Source organism: Caretta caretta, chromosome 11 (genome assembly GCF_965140235.1).
Source record: "Caretta caretta isolate rCarCar2 chromosome 11, rCarCar1.hap1, whole genome shotgun sequence".
NCBI lineage: Eukaryota > Metazoa > Chordata > Testudines > Cheloniidae > Caretta > Caretta caretta.
The window spans coordinates 64,586,998-64,600,725 of NC_134216.1; the positions used below are offsets into that span (position 1 = coordinate 64,586,998).

Consider the following 13,728-nt stretch of genomic DNA (forward strand, 5'->3'; position numbering starts at 1 on the left):
TTACATCTCACTGTAGCTTTCTGGATGAAATGATCAGCAACACGGTGGCTCGTGAGGGTGCTGAGCACCCCCAATTTTTTTCAGTGGGTGCTTAAGCCCCGGAGCACCCACAGAGTCAGCGCTTATGGGCCAAGCACACTTGATTGTAGTTCTGTGAGAAAAGGAAAGAGCCAGTTTGAGAGTCCTCCATTCTGTGAGGAAGGTAGGCATAAAACCTATGCAACACTTCATTACACTTAAGCTCTCAAAAGAGGGTTTAAGTGGATCTTCTCTGGTACACATACGTTCTACCTAACCGTGAACGTCATCTATCTGCAAGCAATCACTCACAAAGTAGTTTCATTGAGATCAGCAGGAGTAACTGCTCAACACTGCGAGTAAAGGACTCACAATCTGGCCCAAAGTTACTGGATGAAAGGAAAATAATTCAGCGGAATTCACACCTTAGTTTCTTGGCTGCTGCAAAGATGGCCTTAACCTGGAGTAAAGACAACAGGAAGAGCCTACAAGCTGCAATTGACCTCTCCTATGTAACTCAACAAATCCACAGAGTAGCGTAGCATCTTTTCAAAGAATAGTGAAACATTTTGGCTTACCAGTGGTGGTGCAACTAGGGATTTTGTATCTGTTTCAGTTATCAGAAGAGAGAGGACTTGCAAATCACACACAGTAATTTCATAACATGTGAAGAGTCTGGCTTCTGGGCCTTCTTTAGACTGGCCTTAGGACCCTGTAGAAGGGTGGTCACCCAGAGCATGCTCCCTTGTGGCTGGGTGGGGAGCAGCCCTTTCCTGTCTGTCAGCAGTCGCTCAGGTCCGACAATGGGCTGCCACCAGACAGATCACGTTTGACTTCCACACCCATTTTGGAGTACTCCAGTCAAGTCCATATAAAACACCACCCAAAGTTCCTGTTGCTTCAGCCCCTTCCTGGAGTTTACTAAGACCCCTGGGTCCTCACCCAGGGTCTTCAAGGTAGACCGTTCAGAGAAATCTCAGGTAAATATTTCTAGTCCCACTCAGCTCCCAGTACGTCACCAACCCCTGCCTCAGGTTCACCACAGCAAGAACCCCTCATTTCCTGCCATCTCAGAACTTCCCTGGTCTTAGCTCCACACTGAGCCTTCTTTCAGGCCCACTGAGGAGAGAATCACCATTTCCTGTAGCCTGTGCCTTTTAACTGTCCATGTCCAGAATTGTCCCCTACTTCTACCAGCCTTCCCTGACTCCGTCAGCTTCCTGGCCACCTTCCCAGGTCCCACACCCAGCTTCCTCAGGGCTTCCTGCTGGGACTGAGCCTAATGTCTGCAGAGTTCTTTCTTGCTCTTATTTCAGAGCAAGGCCTCCTGGGGCTTTCTCCCTGGAATCGCCCCTTCTCAGGGGCTGTGGCCACAGCCTATCCCTGCCTGCAGCTCCTCTCCACAGTCCTCCAAACTCAGTCCACATCCCCCTTAGGCTTTACTGTCACTGTCTCTTGGCTTCACTGCCTCCGGCTTCAGGACAATCTGCCCCCAGCCTCAGGACTCTCCGGCTCCAGGCCACCCAGGCGTCCCTCAGCCTTGAGCTCAAGAGAGGAAGCTCCCAGTACCTTTCACTTGGGTCCCCTCCCTGACCTTTCTACTGCCCTCTGCTCTGTCCTTCAGGAAGTCCCAGCTCCTCCCCTGATGGGTTTGATCACCAATTATACCTGACACCCTTCCACGTGGAACCCAGAGGCCTAATTGGACTCAGGTTCCTCTTGGGCGCTGTAATGGGGGTGTATAAACCCCACATAAGTTTACACCTACCTGCAAAGCAGTTTGTGTATATTAGAATGGTCTGTGCCTTCTCACAGGCTTTGGAGAGCAACATTCCATAGTGATGTGACATGCTTAGAGAGGTAAAGGCAGCCTCTGTCTAGAGAAAGGCTAGTCCTTTGGTTGGCGCGAGGCTGCAGCTCAGGGCACCTACGCTCAATGCTCAGCACTATCACTGGGACATCCAGCAAGTCACTCCATGTTTTGGGGGCGGGTATTCCACTGGCATACATGGTGGAGATTTACATTAGACGAGGCCCTTTGTTTGAGTCATCCATTTAAATTGTTGCGTCTCAAAGCAGGACTCTCTCTTATCAGGGGTAGGTACTACAGTGCCTAGTACGACAGAGTCCCCATGTTAGCCAGGGCCGCGAGGCTCTACTGTAATGTTACTGATAATAATAGAATGAAACAAATGGAGACAAAAACATTAGTGGCGTTTTTTCCTTTTAGTTTTAGAGAAAAATAAATAGGGATCTTCTCCTGGATGCTGAAGACCCAGGCCCTGATCCAACAAACACTGATGCACATGCTTAACTTTATTATTGTAACGCATCCCATTGATTTCAGTGGGATTACTCGCAGTAGTAAAATTAAGCATGTACATCTTTGCAGGATAGGGCCCCAAGACTGGAAGAAAATTAACAATTGCCCAAGGGGCCACTGAGCTTCATGACAAAGTTAGTCGTGAGTTTTCTTCACCACAGTACAAATGAATCACCCCCAGCCTGTGCTTACTGTTTAGAGTGCCTGCTAGCCATACATGCCTGGTCTTTGAATTCCCGGTCTCTTTCACTTACCAATGCATCCAGGCTATAAGATAACAAGCTGATCGCTCACTTCATTTTTTTTTAATTTTTTTTTGATGGAGGGGACTTGACCTAGCACTTCCATTTGAGTCATATCTCTTGAATTGACCTTTAAAGATTTCTTAAAATCCAGCTAAAAGTATACAATCAATTCAAACAAACAGGTTATGAAAGATACTGTTGAGATACAATTACATCTTGGTTTTAAAATCTAAGGCCCCTTTATTATTAAAAGCTACTTAAAACAAAAAGGAGTGTTGCATTTGTGATTTGCTATTTATATTTGTAAATATCCTGTCTTGTGTTATTAAGGGTTTCTTAAAGAAAAAAGAAAACATATCCTTTGCCAACACAGGGTTAAAAACTAGAAAACATTTAGACACTATGATAAATATAGATAATAAAAATATAATAAAATAACACAGGAAATAGTCTTGAGAAAAGAAGACTGACGGTGGGGGGACCTGATAGTCTTCACTGTCCTCTTTATAACAGCCCTTAACATATCTGATCACTTGTTCTCTCTGAAGTAGGACAAGAAGTCACAGGCTTGCACTGCAGCACGGGAGATTTAGGTTAGATATGAGGAAATACTTTCTATCAGGGTAGTTAAACTCTGGAACAGGCTTCCAAGGAAGGCTGTGGAATCTCCATCATTGGAGGTTTTTTAGAACAGGTTGGACAAACACCTGTGAGGGATGGTCTAGGTTTACTTGGTCCTGCCCCAGCACAGCAGGCTGGACTTGATTTCTCAAGGCTCCCTTCCAGCCCTACATTTCTATGATTCTATGAAATTCCAGTTTGTGGCTTACTCATGACTGTTACAAATGAGACATGTCTAGTAATGAATTATAGCCAAAGAATGACTTGATCAAGTGCTCTCTCTACCTGACCCTAGATCAGGTCTTGCTAGCACTCACTGTCATAGTCACAAGTAAATCCCAGAACAGAGTTTCTTATCAATTCTAAGTAGATTTTAGTTATTCCTTGGTCTTAGTGTATGTATCCATTTACTTTCCTACTATTCTTAAGTATCCAGAACCATAGTACCTGAGTGCCAGGTGACAATATTTAACACTTATATGGTACATTACAGTTTTTGGAAAATGTAAAAACCATTAACTAATCTTCAGTTCTCTTATATAGTTACATAAGTAGAATTCTCAATGGGCAAAAAGCTTTAGTGATTTGCCTAAGACCACAGAGGCAATCATTGCAGAGCAAGGATAAGAGCTCAGGTTTGAGAGCTCAGGAATTCCTGGCTCTAAGATCTGTGGTCAGTCTAGTGATTTAACTGGGATGATTTAACTGGGAATTGGTCCTGCTTTGAGCAGGGGGTTGGACTAGATAACCTTCTGGGGTCCCTTCCAACCCTGATATTCTATGATTCTATGATTCTAATAGACCACACTGCAAAATTTCCCACTGTTAACCTTTTGGTATTATTGATAGCCACCCATTCCAAATTAGAACCTGAAAAAAGCACTGTACATTTTGACTGTCTTTTTGAGTAACATTGAAGGATTGCTGTTTAAATTCAAAAAGAAAAGGAGTACTTGTGGCACCTTAGAGACTAACCAATTTATTTGAGCATGAGCTTTCCTGAGCTACAGCTCACTTCATCAGATGAAGTGAGCTGTAGCTCACGAAAGCTCATGCTCAAATAAATTGGTTAGTCTCTAAGGTGCCACAAGTACTCCTTTTCTTTTTGCAAATACAGACTAACACGGCTGTTCCTCTGAAACCTGTTTAAATTCAGTGTTTTAAGTATCTTATTCCTCATTCTCCTGTTTCCTTAAGTCCCACTTTTGCGCCTGAATTTATCTCCGTCCAAGGGCATGGAATTGTTCTTTGCATTTACCAATACAATATTATAAAATTAAGTGACATCAAGGATTGTTTAAAAACCTGCAGTTATATCAACACGAATAATGAGGAAACACAGATCTTGGCTGAAAGCATGGAAACAGCCGCCTATGAAATTAAACGCCGGCCCTGTCGCTTATAAACGAGCGCCCTCTACTGTGTTACTGACGGTACCAGCAATAAATGCCATGAATTCACAAACTTTTAGCTAAAACGAATCCAGGCTATTTCATGGATTCTACTTTTCACGCAAAAAAAGGGGAAAATATGTAAAAGATTTCAAGCCGGCCACGGTCCCATGGCCAAGTCCAACCGCAGTACTGTCTGCCGTCCATAGATTAAGAAACTGCAGGGGAAAGTGAATTGAGATGCTAAACTTCCTGTATTTTAGAGTAAAAAGAGCTCTCTCCTTCCGATTGGCTAGTTTCTCCAACACCGGGTTTTAAGAGCAAGACAAGCCCACAAAGCACCCGAGATGTATTGGATCGCCACTCGAGACAGCAATTTATTCCGCTTAGACGCATCCCCAGTGTTTGCCCTGGCAAAGTGGCTATCGCGGTCTGAGTGGAACCGGAGAAAAAATATCAAGTTTTTGGCTGAGATCTTCCAAGCCGCCCGCGTCTCGTTAATTTGAGAGGCAATTAAGAGACTTGGAAATCTCAGCCTCAATTGCTCAAGAAACACCTCTCGGTGGGGAACCCAATATCCCCCCGCGGGTGCTTTCCTTGGCTTTCCAGGCAGGGCTCAGCACGGAAGTTCACAGCCACGACCTTGCGCCAGGGCTGGCGCTCGGGGGCCCCTGGGCAAGCGAAGAGCCGAAGCGGCCAGCTGGGCGAAGTTGGGCAGAAGTTCTTACCTGTGCCATGGCCAGCAGGCAGCCGCTCACGGCCAGCCAGCCGAACGCGGGGCGCACCCCCTGGGCGGCCATGCCCGGCGCCTCCCGTGCCAGAGGGTCTCTGCTCCGGGCTGGCTCCGGCCGGGGCGCAGCAACGCCGCGGAGCCGGGGGCGGATGCGCTTTCCCGGGCCGCTGCGAAGTCTGCACGGAACTTTATAGCTCGTCTCCGGTGCGGGCTCGGGGGTGGGTCCCAGATCTGGCTTCCCCCGGGAGCCGGGCCGCGCCCGCTTCGCTTCAGTGGCACATGGCTTCGCTCCAGGCACAGAGCGCTCCGGATTGCCCGCGCGGCGTGTCTACACATGAGCCCCGGGGCGGGGACGCCTCCGAGCAGGTCCTGCCCTGAGTGAGTTCAGTCGAGGCTTGGTTTGCACGGCTGGGGAGGTGCCTGTGGCGGGGGCCGGGGGAGGTGCCTGTGGCGGGGGGGCGGGCAGGTGGAGACAGCCGTAGCCGCTTGCTCAGAGAGGTGGCAAGTCCTTGCAGACAGCTGGGTTCCTGCCCCCGGACAAGGGCTGCGTGGAGCGCCCAGCCACCCATGCCCAGGGTGTGCAAGGGGCCAAGCCACCAGCAGCACCTCTTGGGATCGCAAATGCCCCCGCCCCTTCCCCCACTGGGTGCTCAGCACCGTGCCCGATTTTAGGCCACTGACCGATTACCTTCCATTTGGATCCCCAAACCATTTCGTTTTTCTCGAAATTCCTTTTTCACGTAGCCAAGCCAAACATTTACCGCAAGGTTCCTGGCTGAGAATGCTAGCATTTCCACCGCCTACCCTGAGTGAGCAGACTGTTCACAGGACAAGCAAGACACTGAATGTGCCCCTGCTATGTCTTATTTCGCCAGCTCCCTGAGAAGAACTAAACATGGACCTTATTTCCAGCACAAACCAGCAAGGCACTCAGCACCGTCCACACCCATTAAACAAGGATCTAGTAGAAATGTTAAAAACCGCCAAAGAAATCTCACTATTTAAAAAGGCGTTTTTCTTCGCCACATTTCCCACAGTAATATCCTGAACTGCTGTTTCCAAAATCTGGTTTTTCAGAATTAGCCAGGATGCATCACCCGTGCCCTCTCATCACCAGTGAAATGTGGTTCCCGGATACCAATAGGATCAGTGAATTGTGGGAAACTGAGGCAGCTGCTCCTGAAAGACAGAATCAGCTGCCACAAACTAGAAGCAGGTTTCAGAGTAGCAGCCGTGTTGGACTGTATCCGCAAAAAGAAAAGGAGGACTTGTGGCATCTTAGAGACTAACCAATTTATTTGCGCATAGGCTTTCCTGAGCTACAGCTCACTTCATCGGATGCAGAGAGCGATAGATACAAAGCACAATGTAAACCCAAAGAGTCAGTGCAGCCAGCATGAGAAAGGAGCGATTGAGGCAGAAAGATGTTTTCCATTCCAGTGGCTGAAATACAAAGAATTAATCAAATTCTCAGGAATCACACAAGACTTCTTATCAGAATGTGACAAGGAAAATTTTCCTGATCCTGCCAGAGAGCGTGACAATACATTGCAACTTGTCTATCCAATTAGGAATGGACAGTAGTGACAGATATAGAGATAGCCCTTCAAACACAGTGTATAGCCTCATCTTACCTGCCCCAGAGAGATACCTGAGGGGGGATCTGTCTTTTTCTTACACTTTGGCGACCCTTGTATCGTTTCTCAAGCCAATAAAGTCTTACTGAAAGTCTCATTTTTATCATTATTAAAAAATGGCCAGATCCCAATCTGAAATAAATGGTTACAGCCCCCAGAATTTCACATGGAGCTTTGAAGAATTACACTATCTGAGGATCTAAAACGTACAACACTGAACATCAGTTGAAATGTGTGATTGTTACTGTTACATGGACTTTTGAGCCTAGGACTGCTTACAATATAATGGTCCTGCAAGGTCTGTACAGCCTTATCAGACTCTATATGAGGCCCCAACCACCACTAGAGGAGGACAGAGTAAACACACTGCGGGTTGCACAAACTCTAATACATCTCAGTTACTTTGTGAACATAGGTTTCAGAGTAACAGCCCTGTTAGTCTGTATTCGCAAAAAGAAAAGGAATACTTGTGGCACCTTAGAGACTAACCAATTTATTTGAGCATAAGCTTTCGTGAGCTACAGCTCACTTCATCGGATGCATACTGTGGAAAGTGTAGAAGATCTTTTTATACACACAAAACATGAAAAAATACCTCCTCCCACCCCACTCTCCTGCTGGTAATAGCTTATCTAAAGTGATCACTCTCCTTACAATGTGTATGATAATCAAGTTGGGCCATTTCCAGCACAAATTCAGGTTTTCTCACCCTCCGCCCCTCCACACACAAACTCACTCTCCTGCTGGTAATAGCCCATCCAAAGTGACCACTCTCCTTACAATGTGTATGATAATCAAGTTGGGCCATTTCCAGCACAAATCCAGGTTTTCTCACCCTCCCACCCCCATACACACACAAACTCCAGAGTGAGTTTGTGTGTGTATGGGGGTGGGAGGGTGAGAAAACCTGGATTTGTGCTGGAAATGGCCCAACTTGATTATCATACACATTGTAAGGAGAGTGATCACTTTAGATAAGCTATTACCAGCAGGAGAGTGGGGTGGGAGGAGGTATTGTTTCATGGTCTCTGTGTATATAATGTCTTCTGCAGTTTCCACAGTATGCATCTGATGAAGTGAGCTGTAGCTCACGACAGCTTATGCTCAAATAAATTGGTTAGTCTCTAAGGTGCCACAAGTACTCCTTTTCTTTTTGTGAACATAGATTCACTTGCATGTGTGTTTCCAGGACCAAGCCCTACATTAAGACAAGAGCAAGGGAAAGATAATGTAGTGGAAGAGGGATGATGAGAGAGAAGACATGGGACTATGTGATCACTTTGGAGGCCAAAGCCTGTATCTTGAGACCTGGCCAAACTAGACCATCCCTTTTGGGGGGTAACCGTCATTTGAATAACACAAACATTCAAAGGTCAAACTTCCCCTCCTTGAGAAAGGTGGTAGCGATGAAACAGAAGGAACAACTAATTGGCTGAATGGGGCCCTGTTCTCTGGACCTGTTGGGAACTGGACTGAGTGGGTTTGGAGACTACTACACTCCTTAAATGATGCTTAGTGATATGAGTATATGTTAAGACTTATAGGACCGGTGCTCTTTTAAAAATCATATGCAGAAAGAGAATGAGGGTGACATGTTGTGTTAGTTGTCTGACGAACTGAAGCATTTGGTGTATATATATATTTCCACTATAATTCAGAAGCTACCACTCAATGTCTTTTTGAAGGGATGGAACAGCCCACCCATACACAGTGAGATCCCTGGGATCTGGGCAATGGGGTAGGCCACACTAGGGACTCATTTCAGGTCAGAGCCAGGATCTCCTTAATCATGTGAAAAACACAAACAAAGAGGCCCTCCTCAGCTGGTGTTTATCAACATACTTCCATTGAGGTCAATGGTATGATGTCAGTTTATACCTTTTGAGGTTCTGGCCCCTTTTTATGTATCTGGTCAAATATTAATCTTCATTTATACTAACAGGTTTGCCCTGAATTGTACATCAGGTAGAATGCCCACACCATATTATATATATATAAACTTTTAAAATGCTGATTTAAAAATATATAAATTTAAATCAGCATTTTAAAAGTTTATTTTGGAAAAAAAACAACTCATTATTCATAAAGAAAAAACAGTCTGCACTGGTACATTAAGTCAGAATAATCAGAGGGTTTATAAACTCAAAGTGGCATGTCACACTCAATATATCAGCATGTCATACCTCACAAAGTCAATCCTTTTTGTAGTTGTATATAGTTAATATTAATAGCCACTATATGGTGGGTAGTCTGCAAAAAAAAAAAAAAAAGCCGTGTGCATAAAATTAACCAAATCTACTTTATACTTATGCACCACACTTCTAGTGTTGGAATTTCATATTCAGTTGAAATCAGGCTGGCCATTCACTTTTAGCTATAGAACAAAACCAACAATTAGCCCTCCAACAGTATTATAAAACATTTCACAGCACTGAATGCTTCCTGGCTGGTTACAATGAAAGCGCAAAATGATTTGCCAAACATGTTTTTATCTCCAAACATCGGCGTATTCACCCAGTGCGCAGAAAAAAGGTATTTATAATGATCGGCCTAACTGCCTACAGAGGAGAGTCAGACGTCGAGACACCAGCAAAGATCGGCTTGAAAAGCTCTCCCTATCTTTGCAAAGAAAACAAAAAAGAAGGGAAGAAGTTGTGCTGCAATGGACCGTGTCCGAATTAGACTCTTCCTGTGCAATGCAAAATGGCCTGTCTCACTGAATGTGTTGCTGGATCCCAATGGGCTCTGTGGCAGCAAAGTGCTCCCGGTCAATAGCTCTTTGTTGTGCTGCTTCGGCATGTACCCATTTGGAGGAGGGATGTTTTGCAAGGTCATATTTACAGTAGTTGCTGGGACCAGTTCAGATTCTCTCACCAGCCCACCGGCCCTTGTGTATGTTGTCAGCAGCCATTTACAGGCTAAGTAATGCAAAATGGGTGACACTTATGAGTCATCAGAATTAAACTTGTCTGAATCAACCCTTCTAAAGGACCCAGGGATGCACAGCAAGCTACTGAGCACCTTCTCTTGAGCTGAAGACACTGGGACCTGAACATGATCAGCCCCTCACAGGGTTGGCTCTCAAACCTCAGGAGAAGATGACTGCTTGGAAGACGATTCACGTCCAAGACACTGTTTGGAAAACGATCCAAGTCAAAGAACGAGAGACGAGGAGGAATTAAAGAGAAAACACTGACGTTCATTAAAAACCTGCTGGTGCCGCTTTTCCAGTAACAGTCAGTTGTTTAGGCTGTTGTTTAGGCTGGTGCCGCTTTTCCAGTAACAGTCAGTTGTTTAGGCTGTTGTTTAGGCTGGTGCCGCTTTTCCAGGAACAGTCGGTTGTTTAGGCTGTTGTTTAGTCTGGCAAATCTGTCAGTTTCAACAGTGCCTCCTGACTTCCTCTGCTGTTGCTCAGTTCTAATGTTGCGCTTTCTCAGACTATGTGACTTGTGCCGCATAAGACGTAGAAGCACACATATGAGACAAAGGCACAAGCTGGCAGTAATATACGCCACTAAACTGGCTAGTGCATATATGTACTACTTCCCTCTGCTGGAAGGAATCAATGAATGCATGGGCCATATGTCTCGGCTTAAAGACTAAAGTAGCTCTAATTGTTCTGTGGCAAGAGGATCTGAATTTTCCCTACTGTTGCAGTGAAATTCCCAGTGCCATTGTATGAAGCTGAGTGACAGCCATGACAGGGCTAGGTGGTCATGGATTTGTTACAATAAAGTCAAGCACCCAATCAATGTGTGAAAATGGAACCTTCTTGTACAGCACATCTGTTCTTTTGGTATAGATTCTAATCACTTACACCAGGGTATAACTGGAGTAAATCCATTCGTTTCAATAGATTTACATTAGCGTAAATGAGACCCGAAGATGGCTGTTTGTGTCTTCAGAGCACATTGGTTTACCTTGGTGAGAAATAATTTTGTACTGTTGTTAGCTGGGCAAGCTGGCTGGGCTTGGTTCAGTGATCACTCAGAGACCAGGAGCTTGACAGAGATCTGCTTCATTTGGTGTCTCAGTTCCAATTGTCTCTGTATTGCATAATGTGAGCCTCTTAAAAGTACAGCTCCCAACAGTGGGTTCCAGTATTTCAGCACCATCAGCATCAGCTAAATTCTAATTGTATCATCTTTAAAACTGGTGATGATGGCAGAAAGAACACAGTTTTATTTTCCAAGCTCACAGTGAGCTCCCAGGGCTGGCAATTAGAAAAATAATCTTTTGATTTATATCAAGTATTTCAAACTCCAAGGCTGGATCCATTTTAGTTGATAGCATGAGATTAGATATGCTGTGTCAGCCACAGCTAGGAGAGATAATTCACACACAGGAAAACAAGAAAGGGTACAACAGGAGTTGAGGAGTGGGAACACGGGTGTTGTCCCTTGTACACATATGGCGACAGATCCTCAGCTGGTGTAAATCAGGAAAGCGTAATTAAAGCCAGTGCAGCTATTGCCAATTTACACCAGTTGAGGATCTGAGCTACTTATTTTGCCCTTTGAGAACATAAGAACATAAGAATGGCCATACTGGGTCAGACCAAAGGTCCATCCAGCCCACTATCCTGCCTGCCGACAGTGGCCAATGCCAGGTGCCCCAGAGGGAATGAACCTAACAGGTAATGAGCAAGTGATCTCTCTCCTGCCATCCATCTCTACCCTCTGACAAACAGAGTTCTGGGGACACTATTCCTTACCCATCCTGGCTCATAGCCATTAATGGACTTAACCACCATGAATTTATTTTTAAACCCTGTTATAGTCCTAGCCTTCACAACCTCCTCAGGCAAGGAGTTCCACAGGTTGACTGTGCGCTGTGTGAAGAAGAACTTCCTTTTATTGTTTTAAACCTGCTGCCCATTAATTTCATTTGGTAGCCCCTAGTTCTTATATTATGTGAACAAGTAAATAACTTTTCCTTATTCACTTTCTCCACACCACTCATGATTTTGTAGACCTCTATCATATCCCCCCTTAGTCTCCTCTTTTCCAAGCTGAAAAGTCCTAGTCTCTTTAATCTCTCCTCATATGGGACCTGTTCCAAACCCCTAAATCATTTTAATTGCCCTTCTCTGAACCTTTTCTAATGCCAGTATATCTTTTTTGAGATGAGGGGACCACATCTGTACACAGTATTTAAGATGTGGGCGTACCATGGATTTATATAAGGACAATAAGATATTCTCCGTCTTATTCTCTATCCCTTTTTTAATGATTCCTAATATCCCGTTTGCTTTTTTGACTGCCGCTGCACACTGCGTGGACATCTTCAGAGAACTATCCACGATGACTCCAAGATCTTTCTCCTGATTACTTGTAGCTAAATTAGCCCCCATCATAGTGTGTGTAGAGTTGGGGTTATTTTTCCCAATGTGCATTACTGTACATTTATCCACATTAACTTTCATTTGCCATTTTGTTGCCCAATCACCTAGTTTTGTGAGATCTTTTTGAAGTTCTTCACAATCTGCTTTGGTCTTAAGCATAGAGCAGTCTACAATCACAGAACCATAAGTATGAATCATTATTCCAGGCCTCACTGGGCATTTAAGAAGGTTTCCAAAAGAACCATGCCCCTTTCATTTTTGAATGAGGGAGCCAAACAATGAAAGAGGGAGAGTGGCAAGGAAGACAAGCCAGCATCTTCTCTCCCGAACCAAGAACTCATGAAACCACCAAAAAAATGCTGAGAATAAATATGAAATTTAAGTGCACTCTCTGTGGATCTTGTAAGAAGCCTGTTGGTTCATAGGAGCGTGATGCTGGCAAACCAGGTGCCAGCTGTTGCCAAGGCTTTAGGACTCAGCTGAGAACTCACTGCGGGAAACCAGCCTGTGTCACCTTTGTCTGAGCATGGTTAAGATGGTATTGAACTTATAACAATGTGTTTGGACGTATGACATGCTTGTAGGTTGCTGCATGCATTAATCTCACTTATATCTTTATCCCAGGCTATAATGTAATATGTAAGTTTTTGCTGTATAACTGTACAAAATGTTTGCCCTGAAACCGTCAGCCTGTCAGAACGGATCGTCTCTTTCCCATCAGGAAGGACTTCCAAAACTAAATGGGCCATTGTGGGACATCATGGTACAAAGACTTTGCCAATTGCCCCTGCACAGGCTATGTGCCAAAGGGTTCGTCCCAGAAGCTTGAATTCTGGAAGAAGGAAATAAAGATAGTGAACATGAATATTTCTCATCTTTTTTACTGTTTGGACTCTGACAGGACTGGAGCTATGAAACAAAAGCAGAGATCCCCAGGGTTAGCCCTACAAGACATTCAGTGCTGACAGATTACTACAACTGTGTCACCTCTTGGATCCATAACTTATTGGCGTATATATGCTTGCCTGCTTTAACCAGTAAATAACTCTCTCATTTCTTTTTCCTAGTTAACAAATCCTTAGTTAGTTTATTACAGGATTGGCTACGCGCGTTGTCTTTGGTGAATGATCTACAAACTGACCTGGGGTAAGTGACTGGTCTCTTGGGACAGGAAGCAACCTGAATCTTTTGTGATCTTTGGTGTATGGCAAGCAACTATCACTAAGTCCAGCTTGCCTGGCTGGCAAGATAGAGTGGAATGCCCAAGGGGACTGTCTGTGTCTCCACGGTAAGGCTGGTGTGGTGCTTCAGGAGTTCACATTTGTTCCCAGGTTGGTGAAATCTAATTATAGAACCCACCACCAGTTTGGGGTGTCTGCCCTACTTCTTGACAGTCTGTCCTGAGGTCTGGCCCTC

The 13,728-nt window shown here is 44.9% G+C and overlaps 1 protein-coding gene across 2 annotated transcripts in view; it reads right to left on the reverse strand.

Moving 5' to 3' along the window:
* PTH2R (parathyroid hormone 2 receptor) overlaps positions 1 to 6,319 on the reverse strand; it is a 101,459-nt gene extending 95,140 nt beyond the window's left edge. The window contains exon 1 of one of the 2 annotated variants that reach the window (XM_048869919.2): positions 6,020 to 6,319. In XM_048869919.2, coding sequence (XP_048725876.2) covers positions 6,020 to 6,043 — 24 coding nt within the window. In that variant the 5' untranslated portion in view covers positions 6,044 to 6,319. Of the gene's footprint in view, positions 1 to 5,326; positions 5,739 to 6,019 lie in introns of those variants that run through there. The other variant, XM_048869918.2, reaches the window with a different exon arrangement.
* Positions 6,320 to 13,728: the final 7,409 nt, after the last annotated feature.